Source organism: Aquarana catesbeiana, linkage group LG05 (assembly GCF_042186555.1).
Source record: "Aquarana catesbeiana isolate 2022-GZ linkage group LG05, ASM4218655v1, whole genome shotgun sequence".
NCBI lineage: Eukaryota > Metazoa > Chordata > Amphibia > Anura > Ranidae > Aquarana > Aquarana catesbeiana.
In genome coordinates, this window is record NC_133328.1 from 374,182,507 (window position 1) to 374,205,545 (window position 23,039).

At 44.1% G+C, this 23,039-nt stretch overlaps 1 protein-coding gene across 3 annotated transcripts in view; it reads right to left on the reverse strand.

Annotated features, from left to right (window-relative positions):
* Positions 1 to 23,039, reverse strand: part of LOC141144893 (enoyl-CoA delta isomerase 2-like) — a 101,740-nt gene that overhangs the window by 25,402 nt on the left and 53,299 nt on the right. For 2 of the 3 annotated variants that reach the window (XM_073630985.1, XM_073630987.1), the window contains one exon: positions 22,830 to 22,932. In XM_073630985.1, coding sequence (XP_073487086.1) covers positions 22,830 to 22,932 — 103 coding nt within the window. The remainder of the gene's footprint in view (positions 1 to 22,829; positions 22,933 to 23,039) is intronic. The other variant, XM_073630986.1, reaches the window with a different exon arrangement.

Genomic DNA, 23,039 nt, shown 5'->3' on the forward strand with positions numbered 1-23,039 from the left:
AACAGGGACAACTGACCCATGTGCCCTGTTTGGCTCACGTCCTTAACTTGGTCTTGGGCAGGTACCCGGGCTTACAGGATGTCCTGAGGCAGGCCAGGAAAGTCTGTGTGCATTTCTGCAGGTCATATAATGCCAGTGCTCGACTGGCTGACCTCCAAAAGGAATTTAACCTGCCCAAGAACCGCCTAATCTGTTACATGCCCACCAGGTGGAACTCAACCTTGGCCATGCTGCAGCGGCTGCACACCCAGCAGAGGGCCATCAATGAGTACCTATGTGACTATGGCATCAGGACAGGGTCAGGGGATCTTGTTTTTTTCCCCCACGCCAGTGGGCTATGCTCAGGGATGCGTGCACTGTCCTGTCACCATTTGAGCAGGCCACGAGGATGGTGAGCAGTGACAGTGCATGAATCACTGACACTGTCCCTCTTGTCCACCTGTTGGAGCACACGCTGCGTGGAATAATGGACAGGGCACTTAAGGCAGGACAGAGGGAGGAAGAGGAGGACTTCCTTACCTCTCAAAGCCCCCTTTATCCAGACAGTGTTCCTGTGTGCCCACCGATCACACAGGAAGAGGAGGAGGAGGATTGTGTCAGCATGGAGGTGGAGTCTGGCACTCAGCATCAGCAGCAGTCTTCAAGGGATCATTTACAGTTCAAAGAAACCCATGGACTTGTACGTGGCTGGGAGGAGGTGGCTGCGGATCATGTTGTCCTTCGTGACCCAGAGGACTCTTGACCGAATGCCTCAGCAAACCTACGCTGCATGGCCTCCCTGATCCTCTAAAGCCTGAGGAAGGATCCTTGTATTAATGGTATCAAGGGGAGGGATGATTACTGGCTGGCAACCCTCCTTGATCCACGTTACAAGGGTAAGGTTGCGGACCTTATCTTGCCATCGCAGAGGATTAAACATCTTCGGGAGGCCTTGCAGAAAGGTTTGTGCAACGCGTTTCCAGAGACTGGGATGTTACAATTTCCTGGTCCTCCTGGACAACGTGTTGCTGAGGCTTCGGTCAGTCACAGAAGGAGCGGTGGAGAAGGTGGCTGTCTGACCAATGCATTCAGACAATTTTTTAGTCCGCAGCCCCAAGGTCTGATCGGTTCCAGCAACCATTGTCAGCGTCTGATTCACATGGTGCAGGATTACCTAGGGGCAAGATCAGACACCTTTCCCACCGAAAATCCTCTGGGTTACTGGGTCTTGAGGATGGATCACTGGCCAGAGCTTGCACAGTATGCAATTGAGCTACTGGCCTGTCCTGCATCCAGTGTTCTTTCGGAACGCACATTCAGTGCTGCTGGAGGCTTTGTAACCGATCACAGGGTGCGCCTGTCCACCGAATCGGTCGATCGGCTGACCTTCTTAAAAATGAATCAGTCTTGGATCACCAGCTACCAAGCACCTGATGCTGATGTAACCGATTGATTTTTTTTTTAATGTGAGATCCCTTCAAGACTGCCAATGCTGATGCTGAGTGACTATCCTGTTATGCTGAGTGACAATCCTCTTCCTCCTCAATTTTTAATGCTGATAGCTTGTAAGAACATTTTTGGTTCTGGGCACCGCCACCAGTGGCCAAGGCCCAATTTTTCTGCCCCCATTTAACAGGGGCGTGTAATTACAATTTTTGATGCAATACTTTGCAGCAGGGCTCATTTTTGCGCTCCAACTAGAATATCCGTGAGGGGTTGCAGTGTTTTGGCATCAGCACCAGTGCCCAAGGCCCACATTTTCAGTCCCTGTTTAACAGGGGTGTATAATTACAATTTTTGATGCAATCATTTGCAGCAGGGCTCATTCCTGCGTTCCAACTATAGCATCTGTGAGGGGTTGCAGTGTTGTGGCACCAGTGCCTAAGGCCCAATTTTTCTGCCCCTGTTCAACAGGGACATGTAATTACAATTCTTGATCTAATATTTCACAGCAGGGCCCATTCCTGCGCCCACCAAGAGTAACTATGAGGGCTTACAGTGTTGTGACAACACCAACACCTAAGGCCCCAATTTCTTCAGAGTATATACGGCAGGCCCCTACTTTCAAACATCCAACTTACAAATGAATCCCATTAGGATAGGTATCCCCCCTATTCTGAGGGAGGGCATACACCTATCATTCTCTTACCTAATAGGGTAGTGCCACTTACCCCACTTTTTTACTTGTAAGTTCCCTTGTGAACCCAACAGGGGGGGCTGCAACCCGTTATTATCCTGAGCGCGGAGTATACCACATATTTGATTGACAGAACAGCATGGAGTTCAAGGGGAGATCAAATAAGGTAGGAGACCCAACAAGCCACCGTCTGGAAGCCCTGGGGGTGTCTCGGAAACCCTGAGATGTCAGGATACAGCAGACTCCACACCAAGCTACCACTCCGATGTGTGTATACGATTTAGGTATATGAAATGAAGTAGGGGGGCATACGGTGTAAAAAGAATGGAGCTGCTAAATAGCCAAACATAAGCTGGTAACTTTCCATGTCCACATCCACACTGGCTTACAGTTCACAGTCGGTTATGCTCTGGGAATGGAGGGTTTAGGAGGTGAATGAAGGCAATTCGAAACAGCTGCCATCCGAACACTCTAAGCATAGATTCCTAGGAGATCAGTCAAAATGGGATTATCTGAGAGAGTCATACAGACTGCTTTCCGATGAAACGACATATGTCAAACTCACCAGGGACCCTACAGCTGATTATGCTGCAGAAGCTGACCTACTGATCTCCACTGCCCTTCAAGAAGGTATTATTACAAAAATAGAAAGTTCTTTTTTGCACAAGACTTTCTATCAAATACCTTATTTTTACCACTTGCCAAAGATCCACAAAAGCCTACAGGATCCTCTTCTTACAACCAATAGTATCCCAGCTACAATCATATATTCGTGATGGTACCCACCACTTGGAATTATTGTCACCGTACAAGTGGGAGTCCACTTATGTTTGGCTCTCAGTTGATGTGTGCTCATTGTACACCTCCATTCCACACCACTTTGGACTTATGGCATTAGAACAATTCTTGTCCACTGATCCCTTGATCAATATGCACCAGGCGAAGTTTATTATAGAGGCCACAAGATTCTGACTGACGCATAATTATTTTTCTTTCAATGATGAATATTACCAACAAATACAGGGTACAGCAATGGGGGCCAATTTTGCCCCCTCATATGCCAACCTGGCCATGGGCCTATGGGAAACCAATTTCATTTACCAAAATAATCCCCTTGCGGCCAACATAATATTCTTTGGGAGATATATTGATGATTTGACCATCATTTGGGATGGTGACACTGACCTGATTACTACCTTTGTTCAGCACTGTAACAACAACCCTTATGGGCCGTCATTCACGTCAGCTACTGACTCAGCACACGATGGTAATACTATCACCTCAAAAAATTATACTAAGCCCACAGCAGGTAATTCCTACTTACATTTTGAGAGCTGCCACTTTCCCAAGTGGATCACGAATATCCCTAAAGGGCAATTTTTCCGCCTTCAGCAGAATTGCACCAAGGACTCCGACTATGTTGAACTCAGAAAAACTTTGAAAAGAAAATTCCTCGACAAAAAGTATCCAGAAATTTTAGTTCAAGAAGCTTATAAACATTACCTGCATGGAAAACCTCCAAAAACAAACCAACCTCCACATGATTGTTCCAGTAGGTTCATAACCACTTTTCACATTAAGTATAAAAACATGGAGAAGATTCTGGAAAAACACTGGGGTATCCTACACCAAGATCCTCATCTAAAAACATCCCTTCCCGCCTGCCCAAAAATTATTTATCGCAGGGCCCCAAACTTAAAAAACAAGATTGCACCTAGCAAACTTAAAACTGCTTCAGCCATACCACCTGTACCCACACTGATCCCTTTGGTAGGCATGTATCAATGCTGAAAGGCTCTATGCAAAACTTGCAAATTTGCCCTACACGGACAAAAAACCTTCACCACCAAGGGCAAGACCTATGTATTGAAGGACTTCTTCAATTGCTCGTCCGACTTTGTCATCTATTGCCTAAGTTGTCCTTGCGGCCTAATCTACAGTCAGGTCCATAAATATTGGGACATCGACACAATTCTAATCTTTTTGGCTCTATACACCACCACAATGGATTTGAAATGAAACAAACAAGATGTGCTTTAACTGCAGACTTTCAGCTTTAATTTGAGGGTATTTACATCCAAATCAGGTGAACGGTGTAGGAATTACAACAGTTTGTATATGTGCCTCCCACTTTTTAAAGGGACCAAAAGTAATGGGACAGATTAACACTTATCCATCAAACTTTCACTTTTTAACACTTGGTTGCAAATCCTTTGCAGTCAATTACAGCCTGAAGTCTGGAATGCATAGACATCACCAGACGTTGGTTTTCATCCCTGGTGATGCTTTGCCAGGCCTCTACTGCAACTGTCTTCAGTTCCTATTTGTTCTTGGGGCATTTTCCCTTCAGTTTTGTCTTCAGCAAGTGAAACGCATGATCAATCGGATTCAGGTCAGGTGACTGACTTGGCCATTGCATAACATTCCACTTCTTTCCCTTAAAAAACTCTTTGGTTGCTTTCGCAGTATGCTTTGGGTCAGTCTCCATCTGCACTGTGAAGCGCCGTCCAATGAGTTCTGAAGTATTTTGCTGAATATGAGCAGATAATATTGCCCGAAACACTTCAGAATTCATCCTGCTACTTTTGTCAGCAGTCATATCATCAATAAATACAAGAGAACCAGTTCCATTGGCAGTCATACATGCCCACACAATGACACTACCATCACCATGCTTCACTGATGAGGTGGTATGCTTTGGATCATGAGCAGTTCCTTTCCTTCTCCATACTCTTCTCTTCCCATCACTCTGGTACAAGTTGATCTTGGTCTCATCTGTCCATAGGATGTTGTTCCAGAACTGTGAAGGCTTTTTTAGATGTTGTTTGGCAAACTCTAATCTAGCCTTCCTGTTTTTGAGGCTCACCAATGGATTACATCTTGTGGTGAACCCTCTGTATTCACTCTGGTGAAGCCTTCTCTTGATTGTTGACTTTGACACACATACACCTACCTCCTGGAGAATGTTCTTGATCTGGCCAACTGTTGTGAAGGGTGTTTTCTTCACCAGGGAAAGAATTCTTCGGTCATCCACCACAGTTGTTTTCCGTGGTCTTACGGGTCTTTTGGTGTTGCTGAGCTCACCGGTGCGTTCTTTCTTTTTAAGGATGTTCCAAACAGTTGATTTGGCCACACCTAATGTTTTTGCTATCTCTCTGATGAGTTTGTTTTGTTTTTTTCAACCTAATGATGGCTTGCTTCACTGATAGTGACAGCTCTTTGGATCTCATATTGAGTGTTGACAGCAACAGATTCCAAATGCAAATAGCACACTTGAAATGAACTCTGGACCTTTTATCTGCTCCTTGTAAATGGGATAATGAGGGAATAACACACACCTGGCCATGGAACAGCTGAGCAGCCGATTGTCCCATTACTTTTGGTCCCTTAAAAAGTGGGAGGCACATATACAAACTGTTGTAATTCCTACACCGTTCACCTGATTTGGATGTAAATGCCCTCAAATTAAAGCTGAAAGTCTGCAGTTAAAGCACATCTTGTTCGTTTCATTTCAAATCCATTGTGGTGGTGTATAGAACCAAAAAGATTAGAATTGTGTTGATGTCCCAATATTTATGGACCTGACTGTATGTGGGCCGGACAATTAGGGCTTTGAGACAGAGATTTGGCGAACACAGAAGACTTGTTGAGGGGGGCACAGACCCTCACAGTGTCCCAAAACACTTTGCTATAGCCCACCAGAGCTCTACGGTGGGTCTTAGGGTCTGGGTCATTGAACAGAACCCTAGGTCCGTCCCGGCTGCTGAGAGATTTAAGAAACTCTGCGCCCGTGAGACCTACTGGATCTACACCTTGGATGTACTTTCGCCAGGAGGTATAAACGAGAGCATCGAGATTGCTACTATCTTATGAATACACCATCTAGTGTTGCTCTTTTGGATCTAGTCCTCCAGCCCTGATCCCATGCATTCTAACTATTTAATCTGTATCCACAGGTTGGTCTTTTCTCTGATTTTCCCTTTCTATGTGGGTGGCGGGCTGGTGTAAGTATTGACTATACATTGTTCCGTACAGTCCCAATTGACCTTGTCGTAATGTAATCGTTTTTTTTTCCTTCCCCTCTATTTTATTTACCATATTTGAATGTATATTTCTTATTAATTTACCTTACTGCCCATATAAGTCTGCACTGTACTTTATGCATGACCCTTATGCACACACTGGACGTTACAAATGAGTATTTTCATGTCCTCTGTATACACACACATTTAACCGTATTGCTGACCACATTGCTGAGCTCGTTATTGTATATGTATATATATCGTTGGTTTTAACTGTATTGCTGACCACATTGCTGAGCTCGTTATTATTGCCCCCTCTCATCTTCTTTTTTATTGATTATGATCCTATTGAAATATATATTGTTGGTTTTAACCGTATTGCTGACCATATTGCTGAGCTCGTTATTATTGCCCCCTCTCATCTCTTTTATTGATTATGATTCTATTGAAATATATATGTATGGATATGGGTCTCTCTTATATGTATAGAGATACATATTTTTAAATTTAATTTAACTTTATTTTTTTATATTGGTGTGTTTATGCAGTCTTGAGAATCTTTAAACATATGTTTATCTTTCAAAACACTTCCCAGATGTTTAAAATACTTCCCAGATGTGTGCACATGAAACCGGACCTTTTTTAATGTGTTTACTTTGGCCACCCCCCTCCCCTGGCCTATTTAAGCTAGCATCACGATCCATCTGTAGCTTGATGAAGGAGCGTGGCTACCGTAATATCGTAGCCTGTACGCTCAGGAAACGCGTTGCTCACCAGTGACGTCATAACTCCGCGCCTGCCTTCCACCTGCGTTCCTGGCCTCGCTTTGAGTTTCATCACCACCGCGGCCGGCTCTAGCAGTGTACAGCAAGCCACGCGCCCGGCAAGCCAGCAGAGATCACCGTGACCGATCTGACGGACTGCCCTATGATGGATCATTTCCCCCACTTCACTACATGCTGTTTTATGATCACCCAAATGTGAGTTGTTTGCACATTGGCTTTTTAATAAATGGTTTTTATACTACACCCAGAGGCGCCTTTCCCCCTTGTGTTTTTCCTTCAGATCCTGGAGCTTGGTTTCAGTTCTCTGGAAGGCAGCTCTGCTTGTGGACCCCACACCATTATTCCTTCTCCTAGATTCCTTATATGGACTCTTATGGACTAATGTACCATTCCCCTCCCTCTTATATACATACCTATAATATTTGTGATCATTATCTGCAAATTATGATGGTTTTATGCTTTTTCCAGATTTTGCGCCTTTCCTTGTGTATTATCTTTTTTCTTTCACTCAGCTTTTTATTGGCATAGACCCCACCTAACAGGTGAGTCAGCGAGCTGCATAATTCTCACTTTGGGTTAATTCCTACCCACATTTGCTTTTCTAGAGAAAAATGGGAAACTTTTGGCATTCCCCGATATCAGATGCTCACCCCCAGATGGTTATCCCTTGCCTCACCTCTCCCTCTGGTGAGATAATCACTTCTAGTGAGGGAATCCTTCAGATTTTGGTGTCTTACTTTTTAGACTTATACTCACCTATTGCACCGTATGTTAGGAAAGACCTTGTGACAGTGCTTGAGCCACTACATTTGCCCCTTTACCTGAGGAGACTCGTGGTTTACTTGATGCCCCTTTGAGTGAGGAGGAAGTGTCACCTGCGATGGGCTCCTTTCCCAACCATAAGGCTCCCGATACGGACGGGTTGCCAGTCGAATGGTACAACATTATGCGGAGCTTCTATCCCCTCAAACTTTTGCATCTATATCATGATTGTTTCAAACAAGGCTGTCTTCCTCCTTCCTTTTATGAGGCTTATGTGGTACTAATAGCTAAACCCGACAAGGACCCCTTGTTTTGTGCCTCCTACTGGCCTATTTCCCTATAAAACTATGGACTTTAAAATCTGGACAAAAGCATTTTGATGGAGAAGACTGGGATGACCTGTGGGACACTCCCTTTACCAGACCATCTTTTTCAATTTAACATTCTCCATAGGGCGTATCTGACTCCGGCCAGATTACCTACATTTTTTCCATCTCAGTCCTCTGCCTGTTGGCGCTGTTCTGCCCCACTGGCAGATTTTATCCACATATTTTGGGATTGCACGGCTATCGGATAGATGTCGCGCAATGTATTCAGGCGGTCACGACTATATCTGTTCAACCTTCTGTTGCAATTTGTTTATTGAGCCTGGTGGACACCCAAGCCCCAAAAAAACGATACACACCTTACTCGCCTATCAGAGTTATTAACCCCTAATGTGACCATCCCCTGGCTCTCCAACCCCGCTGCACCCTTTCATCTAAAACTGCCTCCCCACTCTCCTCTCCTCTCCCCTTCACCCCCCTTATCCCCCCCCGAACACTAATTACCCCCTCTCCACCCGATCCGACCCCCCTGCAAACCCGCTCCCCGCAGCCACCATCATTGGCCGACATCCCTCCTCTTCCTCTTCCCGCCGGCTTCAGGTGCTGCATGGGGCTTGAGGGGGACCAGATGTGTCCCCCCACCAGTCAGATCGCCCAGGAGGAGAAACCAGAAGACGATAGCAAATATTAATTCGCTATTGTCACAACTCACAAGTGGGTGGGTTCGGGGTGCAATGTTATGCGCCCGAGCCCAACCTTTTCAAGCCAATTAGAGCCTCAGGCTCTAATCAAGCGGCTTGAAAAAACTAAAAAAACTCATACAAATGTATGAGTCTGGCGCCCTGCAGGGGAGCGGTGCCCCAGCACCCATAATGGACCGGCCGCTCCTGGTAAGACCCCTTTCACATGGAGCGAATTATGAAAAAGCAGATCCGCCTGCTCAGCGGGGGATCTGTCTGCTGATACTCGCTGAGCAGGTGGATGACAGGTCCCTAATGGACCGGCCACAGCTCGCTATTCTCTATGGGACAGTCGAGTGGAAATGGACCGCCTGTGCATTTCCATCGGATGCTAGATCGATGGCGCATGTAATCCCCATCCGTCTGTTTTTAGTGGGCTGGATCAGATGCAAGTGGGTGTAAACGGACACACGTCCATTTACATCAGTCTCTCCATAGAGAACAATGGGTGGTCTGATTGGGCCCGCCTAAAAAATGGACAGGCAGACCCGATTGGTGTGCTTGCATGAAAGGGGCCTAAGGCCTTGTTCACACAAGGCATACACAGCATACCTTTACAGGGATGCACAGGTGTTCTGTGCAGGCTGTCCCATTGATGTCATTTGGGATGTAGCAACTGCACTAACAGAGCTGTCGCTCTCAATTTTACACCCATGTAGGTCCGCATCCATGTCCTTGAGCTCACACTGTCTGCGTTCGGGGTCATGTACCCACACCCACACGGATGTCAGATTAGGAACAGCAGCTATGCCTGTGCAGCCATTGCATCCACGCAACACCTGAGCATCCCTGTGTGGGTAAACATGGCCCCCCCATGGGCGTACACTTTAGTATGCCACATGTAAACGAGGCTTTAGTACTAATTTAGCAGGAATTTTGTAAGTTACGTTGTGTTTATGTGCAATATCAATGTGATTTTAGTGTATTTTTAGTGAAAATATGATGAACATTTGCGCAATTATTGCACTTTTTTTTATTCTACTGGCCATGTGCTTTTAGAAAATATCTAGTTTGAGGGGTCTTTTCAAATTCTGAAAGCTGTAAGTGAAAACCTTCAGCTTTGTAGCGATATTTGGATATTTACATTTTTGTGTATGTTTGATTTTCACCATTTTGCAAAAGTGCGCAATGTAAAAATTAAAACTTTTTGTTATTTATTAACTCCATACAGGTTAAGCTTTTATATTTAGTAGGGATTTAGCAGGAATTTTGTAAAATTAGCTGTGTTTTTATCTGCTAATATTGGTTTTAGTGTATTTTTTGCCAATATATTGGTTCGATAAACATTTGCGCAAATACTGCGGGGTCTAAATAATCAGTAGCACCTTCTTTTTATTCTAGAGGTCATATGCTTTCAGAAAATATATGGTTTTGGGGGTCTTTCACAAATTCTGAAAGCTGTAAAGGGAAAAATGAAAACCTTCAGATTTTTTGAGAAATTTGGATATTTACACTTTGGCATCTGTTCAGTTTTCAATTTTCACAATTTTGCAAAAAGGCGCAATTTAAAAGTTACGAATGTTTGTTATTTATTCACTCAATACAGGTTAAGCCTTTATATTTAGTAGGAATTTTGTAAAATTTGCTGTGTTTTTATCTGCCAATAATGGTTTTAGTGTAATTTTTGCAAATATATTGGTTTGATAAACATTTGCTCAAATACTGCGGGGTCTATAAAATCAGTAGCACCTTCTTTTTATTCTACTTGTCATGTGCTTTCAGAAAATATATGGTTTGGGGGTTTTTAACAAATTCTGAAAGCTATAAGTGAAAAATAAAAAACAAAGGAAAAATTGCAAAAATGGTCTGGCCACCTGAGTGTACAAAATGGAGCACAGGGCCTGGCAGGGTCCTGTTATATAGGGTCTTGTTAATTGTTAATTAACAAGACCCTATAAGGCTACATACGTCAGTAGAGGTGTGCCAGATAAGTTTGATAAGACATGGGGGAGTTGGGTGAATTATATGGCTACAATGTCTGATTAACTGTTCGAAATTACCATTTTGTGCCCTTTAACTGTATGAATGAGGATTTCTATTACACTTTATTGGCCTTAGTATCTCTTGGTGGGTGTTTATGGAGATGGAGACCCATCCTTATTTAACACTAACACTATGCCTGCCATTATCCTGCAAAGCTGTAAGGTACCTTTGGGAGACTGGTTATTGTCATAAATAATATTTTGCATATATTCCATATTGATGTGAATTTTTAAGATACATACCTATATCATGACTTTTTGGAGTTACACTGACCATTGGTACCGAACTACCGTTTTGTGTGCTGTACTTGTGGTTATGGTTGTAACTGTAATGCATGCCTCTTGTATACTGTATACTTTGTTAAAATGAATAGGACTTCCGGTTCCGGCGCCACATGAGGAGGAGGTGAGCAGCTCCAGCTCCCGCACAGCTCCTCACAAAACCGGCATTCAAGCCAGTCACAGCACCGGGGGAAACCCCTACTGCCTCTGCTCCATCCCAGGCAGGCATGGATCGCTTCGTGGAGCGATCATACGCTCGGGCGCTGTCCTCGCCCCCCTCCACAGCTCCACCGGCGGGAGACATAGCGGCCGACACAGACAAGATGGCGGCCGCTCCGGACATAGCAGAGCGGCCTCAGCAGCAGCCACAACCTCTCCCTGCCCCTGCTATGGCAGAAACCGACCCCACATCCCCTGCCAACATTGCCCAGGCTGTAGTTCAACTACTGGGGCCATCCCTAACAGCCACTGTGGATGCAGCGGTGCACAGAGGGCTGGAACAGCTGCGCATAGAGCTCCAGGCTCAGGCCCAGCGCATCACTCAGGTGGAGGAAAGGATTTCTATAATTGAAGATGACTGCACAGCCTCATCTGCAGCACTTGCACATATCAATGCTTCATATAGAGACATATGGGACAAGCTGGACGATTTAGAAATTCGCTCAAGAAGAAACAACCTGCGCATCATTGGCTTGCCAGAGTCGATCCCAGCCTCCCACCTTACAAACATATGCGCGAAAACCATCCCAGAGCAACTTGGCCTCCACATACCATGCACTGTTGAACAAGCGCACCGTATGGGTCAATATTCTGACACACGCGCTAAACCTCGGCATGTGATAGTGAAATATTTAAACTACGCTGACAAAAACGCCATAATGCAAAAATTTCATCGCACGCGCTCACTGGTGGTATATGGCGCGAAACTGCTGCTTTTCGCGGACTATTCCATAGAGGTAATGAAACAGCATAAGGCATTCTCCTCAGTATGCTCCACTCTGCACCACAATCAAGTCTGATTCTCCCTAGCCTATCCAGCTGTCCTCCGCGTTCAAACATCTGAAGGGGAGCAGCTCACCTTTCATACACCTGAAGAGGCGGAAACCTACCTAACCAACAGAAGCTCCGAAATGGAACACAGCGCTGCGGCAGAGGGATCACCATCGTCATCTTCACAGCATGCGTATGGACCCCCTAAACACCCCCGAAGCCCGACCAAACCTCCATACAAGCGCAGCCGCTTCACCAACCAGGAAGATCGCTCTGGGAATCGTTGAAGGAATCGTCGAAGGACTCCACATCACCACCTTTTTCACATCGCCATCTTCCAACGGGTAGTATCAACCCATCTTATACTTTTTCTTTTTCTTAAATTTTTTATCCTTAAGATGAGGATGCTTTTGATGCCTCTATAAACTGCCGTACATGCTCTCTATGGAGCACTACCCCTTCCAACCTGTAGCTGAAAGTTACACAGCTAAAAGTTATGCAGTTATAATGTTATGGTCATGTAACTCAACAACAGAGATAGTCCCCCACTACCTGGGAAACCTTCCTTTTCAGGGACACTTGCAATGTTGTGATTACTTGTATTTTCTATTTTCTGGTTTGTTTAAGCCTAATTTTAAGAGGGGGGCCCTCCCCTGTGTTTAGCATACCTCGCCATCGATTAATTTAAACCTACACTACCTCCTCAGGGGATCCCCCCTAGACTACCCTCCCTTCTTATCCTGTACCCCCCCATCCCCCTTTCCTCTCCCCTACCATCCCCATCCTCACCCCCCGTTGCCACCACCCTGCCCCTACGTGAGGAGCTGGCAATCAATGGGAGCTATGCTAACTAGATAGGTGGGACCTCATGTGGAAAAAAGAGAAGTCCACAACTCAAGTTATGTATTTCCTTATACGATATACTACCTTATTAATGTTTATAACTTATTGTTGCTTAGAGAAGTTTAAGTTCATGTTTGCCAACCTAGTTCATATGTCTTCAGGGGCTCTGAGGCGCTTTGGTGGCTCCCAAGAGGTAGATAGCACATCTACAAAGGGGTTCTTATACACACCCCTAAACCAAAACACTTTTAACTATCAATTATGTCACAGTCTGCAGTCAGGAGTCACCTAAAGTTTGTCTCGTGGAATGTTAAGGGGCTGCGTTCCCCAAACAAACGTATGTCCATCCTCAGACACCTGCGTCGTCTCCAGGCTGATGTGGCTCTACTTCAGGAGACACATCTGGCTGCAGACGACCTGCAACGTCTTCGTAGATTGTGGGTGGGCTCTGTTTATGGTTCACCAGCAGTAGGCCGTAAAGCGGGTGTTGCTATCCTTCTGCACAAGAATTTACAGCACACTGTTAGGGATGTCAAGGTTGACTCGGAAGGAAGGAAAATGACTCTACATCTGACTATAGATGACAAACCTATAGCACTTACTAACATCTATGCTCCCAATTCTCCTGACACCTCCTTCTTCCAAGATTTAGTGAAATGGGTGCTAACTACACCAGAGACGTTACACCTATTGGGTGGGGATTTTAATTCAGTCATGTCCTCCCTAGCTGATCGCACAGGCCCCCCTACACATAGAACACACACCCGTACCCCCTCATCATCTGCATCTACCCTACTGTCACAAGCCGTTGCCTCCATGCAATTTGTGGATATCTGGCGCTTAATGCACCCAACGGATCGGGAATACACTTTTTTTTCGCCCCCGCACAATACGTTCTCACGTATAGACTATTTTTTTGCCTCCCCGGCCCTAAGCTCCGTAATCAGCGCACCAGACATACAAGACGCAGTGATCTCAGACCACAGCCCAATCGTGGTTCATTTAACCCAAACAGCTCGCTCATCTCCCTCCCCTACTTGGCGCTTCCCCTCCTATTTAGTTGATAATGAGGACTTTCAACATACACTATACTGCGCCTGGGAGGAACACATCTCCACTAATGGAGCTCACATTACAGACCCTAACCTATTCTGGGAAGCAGGCAAGGCCTTCTTACGGGGTAAAATAATTTCATACACAACCCAGTTTAAAAAAAGAGCCAAGCAACAATATAGTAAGTCAAGCGAAGCCCTACGCTTGGCACATGAACAGCTCACATTAAACCGCACCATAGAGAACATACAAAAATGGAGACAGGCCAAAAGCACCTTTGACCTCTGGGCAGAACAGCATGATGCGGCCAAAACGTCATACTCTCAGCTACATTTTCATAGATTTGGAAACAAGGCTGGTAGGCTCCTGGCCAAGATGTGCTCAGGCCCCAGACGTCCTACCCGCATCTCTGCTCTTAGAGCTAAGACAGGTTCTCTGGTCACCTCCCCAGCTGAAATTAGCAACCTACTTGTGGAATACTACACTAATTTATACAAAGCTGACCCGACTGACTTGCCTACTACTGACTTACTGCTCGACAAAATACGTCTACCCAAACTCCACCACACACAATTAGAGACGATTAATGCCCCCATTACTGTTGATGATATCAGATTTACGATCAAAAACATGGCCTCGGCCAAAGCCCCGGGACCCGACGGATACACCGCCGAATTCTATAAAAATGACCAGGGAATTTATCCCGGACACCTTAAAACATGTTTACGCAGCTATGTGGGACGGAGGGCCCTATCTTCCTACGGGAACACAGGCCCACATCAAACTAATCTCTAAGAAAGGGAAAGATCCCCTATTACCGGGCTCATACCGACCGATATCATTAATCAATGTCGATGTCAAAATACTATCCAAAATAATTGCGTCGCGACTAGCTCCCCTACTGCCATCATTATTACACCCAGCCCAATCTGGCTTTGTTTCGGGCAGATCGGCTACCCTAAACATATGCAAAGTGTTAATGGCTCTGGAATACGCCAAAACTCACCCTAACCAAGACATTACCATCATGTCATTAGACGTGGAAAAGGCCTTTGACAACATCAGTTTCTCTTGGCTCTTTAGAGTGATGACACAATTTGGATTCTCAGGACCGATTATGCGATTCCTTTTACAAATGTACGCATCCCCTACCGCACGTCTTGTCACCCCTGACTTTATTTCAGACACGATTCCATTAACAAAAGGAACGAGACATGGCTGCCCCCTGTCTCCACTCCTATTCAATCTAGCAATCGAACCCCTGTCCAAAATACTAAATTCAGCTGATGAAATCAGTGGCATCACTCTGGAGAACCACACTCTTCGTTCGGCGCTATTTGCAGACGACATACTATTGTTCTCCACTGACCCTATAACAGACTCAAAAATTTTTTTCAGAATTCAGACTTTGCTCGGGATTCAGAATCAATTTTGATAAAAGTGAGATCCTACCATTACACCCCCATCTCTCCAGTAAATGGAAACACCTATCCCCCCTGACCATAGCCAACCAACATATTACATACCTGGGCATTAAAATAGGACGTGAACCATCCTCTCTGTACTCTTTGAATTACCCCCCTTTGATAACCAAAATTGTGAAGGAGTTGGAGGCTTGGGGGTCCCTACCTCTCTCGCTCTTTGGGAGATGCCACCTTTTCAAAATGGTGTCTTTCGCACGCTTGCTCTACCCAATGCAGACCATACCTCTTCTAATTAAACATTCAGACATCCAAAAACTCCAGAAGGCCCTAACTGCCTTTATATGGTCTCACAAGAAACCTCGCATAGCGCTACAGAAACTATGTCTCCCGAAGGGCGAGGGCGGGGCGGGATTGCCCAATATGCATTTTTACAACCTGGCATGTTTACTTAGACAGGGCTTAGACTGGCTAACTGGTGGTTCTAAATATTCTAACCTATCCTTAGAAGAGGCTATGGTACACCCATATGACCTCTCGGCCATCCTTCATTCCAATCCCAATACATTACCCCCCCACCTCAAAACAAGTGTAATAATTAAGGATATGGTCATTGCATGGAGAGAAGTAAGAAAATTGCTCAAAGTGCCATCCAGCATCTCCAAATACCTCAAAATACAAGGCAACCCTATGTTCCTTCCATCTATCATCCATAAAGCTTTTGGCCAATGGCAACTTAAAGGCCTCACAGATGTCTCGTCTGTCTATCTCAACAAGCCGGGCAAATTCAAACCATTTCAAACCCTGATGCGGGAATACTCCCTACCACCAACTCATGTTTTCTTCTATCACCAACTCATCAATTATCTCAAATCATGCTCTGGTCCTAGTACCAACCCACTTGAAACATCCTGCATTGATACTCTCATCAAAAGCAATAACTACTCCATCTCCAATATATACTCCTGTCTCATACAACATCAAACACGAAAGTATGCTCTCAAACCCTTTCAAAAATGGTCACACGTATTAGATGACGAATCTCTGCCAGAAAAAATCCTTGAAGGGTACAAGACAGTCCGCAACCTTACTGCTTCTGAATCTTGGAGGGAAACACAATTCAAGATCATTCACAGAGCTTATTTCCCTTTCCGCTTCAACAAGAAGGACCCCACCCAAGCGCAATGTTCCTGGTGTAACATACCTCGCCCCACTTTACTACACAGGCTCTGGGACTGTAACAAGATTGATGCTTACTGGACTAAGGTGACCGCTTACATCAACGAGGTCCACAAGATTCAGTGCACTAAGGACCGCCTATTGTGCCTGTTTAGCATACCCCCTTCACCCTCATCGACTTCCCGTTTTTTCAAAAGATGGAGGAAATACATTGAAGCTACATTCGCTCCGCAAGCACTGATCGAGATAATGAACCCATTTCGCTACACGAAATGGTACTTGACAAAAGATCTCACCAACTCTCTTGGCCGACTCAAAATACCCCCCACCCCAGATTCCTTTACTTTTAACCCACCGTAGGATATCCACAAATCCATTGTGCCCCTTGGCATCCACCCCCTCACGTTTATTCAGACGCTGCCTCCACTCCTGAAGGTATTTAGATGTTAAGATTTCATATGTCGAGCAAAGTTACGCTCCATAGTGTTGATAAGATGGCAAACATGAACTCCCCCGTCTTCTCTTTCCCCTAATTTTTCTTTTTATTTTTATGTTTTCTGTTACTTCTCTCTTGTTCTAACTGATATGACAAGCTTGTATTTCAACTACTATGAGAAGTCATTGAACTTTATAGATTGTAACGATTAATACTCTGTAACTTTTGTTACACTAAGTTTTTATACTTTTGTATGCCATAAAACCCAATAAATATTTTTCAAAAAAAAAAAATGAATAAAGAGGATTTAAAAAAAAATAAAAGTGAACAAAGTAGGAGATAACTGGACAGATTGGGGTAATGAGTTCCAGAGGATTTGAGTTCTGGAGAAGTCCTGGAGATGAACATAGGAGGAGGAGACAAGGGAGCTAGAGAGCAGGTAAAGAGCAGGTGGTCTTGGGAGGAGTGGAGAGGATGGGTTGGGTGATATTTGGAGAAAAGATTGGTGATTTAGCTTGGGGCTGAGTTGTAAATGGCTTTTTATGTTGTTAGTGTTTTGAATTTTATTTGTTGGGAAACAGGAAGCTAGTGGAGGGATTGGCAGAGAGGGGTGGCAGACACAAAATGGTTGGTAAGGTGGATGAGCTTGCAGAGAGGTAAGCCAATGAGGAGGGAGTTACAATAGTCAAGACGAGAGGTAACAAGGGAGTGATTAAGTTGCTTAGTGGTTTCAATGGTTAAGTATTTTGGAGATGTTACGGAGGTGAAGTCTGCAAGATTTGGACAGCAAATGGATTTGGGGCTGAAAGGACAGGTCAGAGTCCAGGATTACACCTAGCACCCTGGCATGAGGGGAGGGACCGATGGTTTATTGATCTTGATAGAAATGTCAGGGGAAGGGACACAGGCTGGACTAACAATTATGAGCTCAGTTTTAGAAATATTGAGTTTGAGGAAGTGGTGTGACATCAATGCTGATATGTCAGTTAATAAGTTAGTAATGCGAGATGAGACTGGAATGAGGTGAGGAGTAGAGAGATAGATTTGTGTGTAGTCAGCATAGAAATGGTATTGGAAGCCATCAGAGTTTATTAATTGACCAAGGGAGTTGGTGTAAATGGAGAAGGAGGGGTCTGAGGACAGAACCTTGGGGTACCCCTACAGAAAGAGAAAGTGGAGAGGATGAAACAGAGTTATAGGTAACACTGAAGTAGCGCTGTGATAAGTAGGAGGAGAGCCAGGAGAGAGCAGAATCTTGAAGGCCAAGAGAGTGGAGTTTATTGAGGAGGAGGGGATGGTCAACAGTTTCAAAGGCTACAGAGAGGTCTAGTACTATGAGTATGGAAGAGTGGCCATTGGTTTTAGCAGTCAATAGATCATTAGTGAGTTTCAGTAGGGCAGTTTCAGTGGAGTGTAGTAAACGAAAGCCGGACTGTAAGGCGTCAAGAAGGTTGTTGTCAGTGAGGTAGGAACTCAGACAGTTGTAGACTGAGCCTTCTAAAAGTTTTGATGCAAACGGAAGCAAGGAGATGGATCTTAAGTTGTTAAGGCTGGTGTGGTCTATTGAGGGCTTTTTAGGTATAAGGGTTATCAGTGCATGTTTTAGAGGGAAGGGGAAGGTGCCAGTAGAGAGGGAGAGATTAAAGATGTGAGTGAGGGAGCATAGGATAGGAGAAGAGGGTGACCATAGTAGTTGTGAGGGAACAGGATCCAGGTGGTAAGGCGGGCTTCTGAAAAAACTTTAGCGACCTCTTTGGTAGTAGCAAGGTCAGTCAAAAGATTAAAGTGTTGCGAGTGGTTTTGTACAGAGTATATTAAGTGGGATAGATGTCTGTGCAGTGGAGATGCCCCCATGAATTGCATCAATCTTGTTTTTGTGATTGGCAATCTCATGAGCAGTGAGTGAGTTACTGGGTGGAGATGGTGGCAGAAAAAGTACAGAGTTAAAAGTAGAGAAGAGATGATGAGGGCTAGAGGACAGAGTATTAATGAGAGTGACAGAGTAGGCTTGTTTGGCAGAATGGAGGGAGGAATGATTTTTTGCTGTCTTTTATGCCGCGTACACACGGTCGGACTTTTCAGCTACCAGCCAGTCCGACAGACTTTCGACGGACTTTTGGCGGACTTTCTAACGACTGGACTTGCCTACACACGATCACACCAAAGTCCGACGGATTCATACGTGATGACGTACACAGGACTAAAATAAGGAAGTTGATAGCCAGTAGCCAATAGCTGCCCTAGTGTGGGTTTTTGTCCGTCGGACTAGCATACAGACGAGCGGATTCCTGGGTCCAGCGGAGTTACGATGTAAAGATTTGAAGCATGTTCCAAATCTAAAGTCCGTCAGATTTGTGACTGGAAAAGTCCACTGAAGGTCCGGTGAAGCCCACACACGATCGGATTGTCCACCAGATTTGGTCCATCGGACAAGTCCGGTCGAAAAGTCCGACCGTGTATAAGCGGCATTAGGCCGTCCCTTTTGGGGGTTTTGACATGTATTACTTTATATCTCTTTATATTCCTCCAAACATCATATAGTAGGTGAGGTTGAAAAAAGACATGAGTCCATCAAGTCCAACTTATGTGTGTGATTATATGTCAGTATTACATTGTACAGTCAGGTCCATAAATATTGGGACATCGACACAATTCTAATCTTTTTGGCTCTATACACCACCACAATGGATTTGAAATGAAACGAACAAGATGTGCTTTAACTGCAGACTTTCAGCTTTAATTTGAGGGTATTTACATCCAAATCAGGTAAACGCTGTAGGAATTACAACAGTTTGTATATGTGCCTCCCACTTTTTAAGGGACCAAAAGTAATGGGACAGATTAACAATCGTCCATCAAACTTTCACTTTTTAATACCTGGTTACAAATCATTTGCAGTCAATTACAGCCTGAAGTCTGAAACGCATAGACATCACCAGACGCTGGGTTTCATCCTTGGTGATGCTCTGCCAGGCCTCTACTGCAAATGACTTCAGTTCCTGCTTGTTCTTGGGGCATTTTCCCTTCAGTTTTGTCTTCGGCAAGTGAAATGCATGCTCAATCGGATTCAGGTCAGGTGATTGACTTGGCCATTGCATAACATTCCACTTCTTTCCCTTAAAAAAGTCTTTGGTTGCTTTCGCAGTATGCTTCGGTTCATTGTCCATCTGCACTGTGAAGCGCCGTCCAATGAGTTCTGAAGTATTTTGCTGAATATGAGCAGATAATATTGCCCAAAACACTTCAGAATTTATCCTGCTGCTTTTGTCAGCAGTCACATCATCAATAAATACAAGAGAACCAGTTCCAATGGCAGCCATACATGCCCACGCCATGACACTACCACCACTATGCTTCACTGATGAGGTGGTATGCTTTGGATCATGAGCAGTTCCTTTCCTTCTCCATACTCTTCTCTCCCCATCACTCTGGTACAAGTTGATCTTCGTCTCATCTGTCCATAGGATGTTGTTCCAGAACTGTGAAGGCTTTTTTAGATGTTGTTTGGCAAACTCTAATCTGGCCTTCCTGTTTTTGAAGCTCACCAATGGTTTACATCTTGTGGTGAACCCTCTGTATTCACTGAAGTCTTCCTCCTGGAGAGTGTTCTTGATCTGGCCAACTGTTGTGAAGGGTGTTTTCTTCACCAGGGAAAGAATTCTTCAGTCATCCACCACAGTTGTTTTCCATGGTCTTCTGGGTCTTTTGGTGTTGCTGAGCTCACCGGTGCTTTTTTTCTTTTTAAGGATGTTCCAAACAGTTGATTTGGCCACACCTAATGTTTTTGCTATCTCTCTGATGGTTTTTTTTTGTTTTTTCAGCCTAACGATGGCTTGCTTCACTGATAGTGACAGCTCTTTGGATCTCATATTGAGAGTTGACAGCAACAGATTCCAAATAGCACACTTGAAATGAACTCTGGACCTTTTATCTGCTCCATCTAAATGGGATAATGGAGGGAAAAAAAAAAAAAAAACACACATGGGGCCATGGAACAGCTGAGCAGCCAAATTGTCCCATTACTTTTGGTCCCTCAAAAAGTGGGAGGCACATATACAAACTATTGTAATTCCTACACCTTTCACCTGATTTGGATGTAAATACCCTCAAATTAAAGCTGAAAGTCTGCAGTTAAAGCACATCTTGTTCGTTTCATTTCAAATCCATTGTGGTGGTGTATACTGTAGAGCCAAAAAGATTGGAATGGTGTTGATGTCCTAATATTTATGGACCCGACTGTATATCCCTGTATGTTGTGGTCGTTCAGGTGCTTATCTAATAGTTTTTTGAAACCATCAATGCCCCCCCCCCCGCTGAGACCACCGACTGTGGAAGGGAATTCCTCATCCTTGCCGCTCTTACAGTAAAGAACCCTATACGAAGTTTAAGGTTAAACCTCTTTTCTTCTAATTTTAATGAGTGACTATGTGTCTTGTTAAACTCCCTTCCGTGAAAATGTTTTATCTCTATTGTGGGGTCACCAGTACGGTATTTATAAATTGAAATCATATCCCCTCTCAAGCGTTTCTTCTCCAGAGAGAATAAGTTCAGTCCTCACAACCAATATCCTCATGTCATCATATATTCATTTTGAATTTGGTGCTTTGGAGCTGCATGTGTATTTATATTTAAAACAATGTTTAACACCATGTATATGCAACTTTTTTCGATCCTGACCTTTTTTTTCAAGTCCAACTGAGCTTAATTTGTTGTAATTGCTGATGGTGCATATAAACTGAAGTCATCTAGTCCCACCTCTATGACTAAGCCTGGGGGAGGGTGAAACGCATCAGAGAGGTGTGGCTTGGGAGGAGACACGCTGAAGCAGATTTCTCATAGATGATGGTTGGGCTGATAGCTGGTGTGTGCCTCCTCACCTTCAATTGGATTAAATATTAGTGTTTCTCTAAATCAGCCTAGTGTTTAGCTTTAAGGTCCACTTGCACTTGATTTATGTCTTGGTGAGGTGTGCTTAAGGGCCCATTCACACAATCATGATGCGGTATGTGCATTGGTGCAATGAAGTACTATTCATTATGAATGGCACCCCCGATGCACCTTCTCAGTGCATTTGCATTGCAGTGCAATATGGTAGCAGTATGCTGTGCTGCCATAACACTGCATGCATGATTTTTGGTCTATTATGGCACATTGGACAGTCCATTCAAATGCGTAGACTGCCCTAATGTAACGCACATTAATGCACAATGCAATGCATCCCAGCAGACTTGGCTGGTGTGAATGGGCCTTCAGGCACTAAAGTGTAGATCTAAGCTAGTGGATAGATGTTTTGTGCTGCACATACATCAATGGAGAACATGCAGGAATGTGCACATAAAACTGTACACAGCTGTAGACGTGCTGTGACCAAAATGTATTTTCAGTGAATACATTTAATTTTTATTTGATATACTTGTTTATACTGTATTTATTTTGCTTTTTACATGCATACACTCATTGTATTGTATTACATGCAGATTTGTAGATTGCCCACTAGTAGGAGCTCTCAGTGCCTTGCAGCTACCAGTCATGGCTGGGTTCAATTCCCACCAAGGACAGCTTTAGCATGAAGGTTGGATGTTCTGGCTATGTCTGTGTGGGTATCATCTAGCAAAACAAAAACCTACTGGTATGTTAATTAGACTCAACCCCAAAAATACTTCAGGGCCTGATGTGATGTAATGTTCTCTGTAAAATACTGCAAAAATGTACAGTTGCAACCAATCGGATTTCAGTTTTCACACTTTAGAGTTCCTTCTTTTTTCATTTTGCTCTTTGCTTATTAAACAGGTATCTTGTATTGAACTTTATGATGTGGATAAAATAAACATGTTTTACTGTGATAACAATCTTTGATATACGTGTGCTGATTTGGAAAATAAAGATCAATACCTTACAACATTTGTTGACTCTTTTATCATGTCCTCCAAGTTTCCTTTGATTCTTCCAAGAGCATTATTTAAATCATTGCCACTGCTAAAGTAATCACCATATCCTGCACATACATAAAATGGAAGGTTCGTTTTTAAAACAACTGCAAAATCGACATCTATGAAGAAAATGAATGCTGGGATTCAAATATTAACCACTTGCCTACTGGGC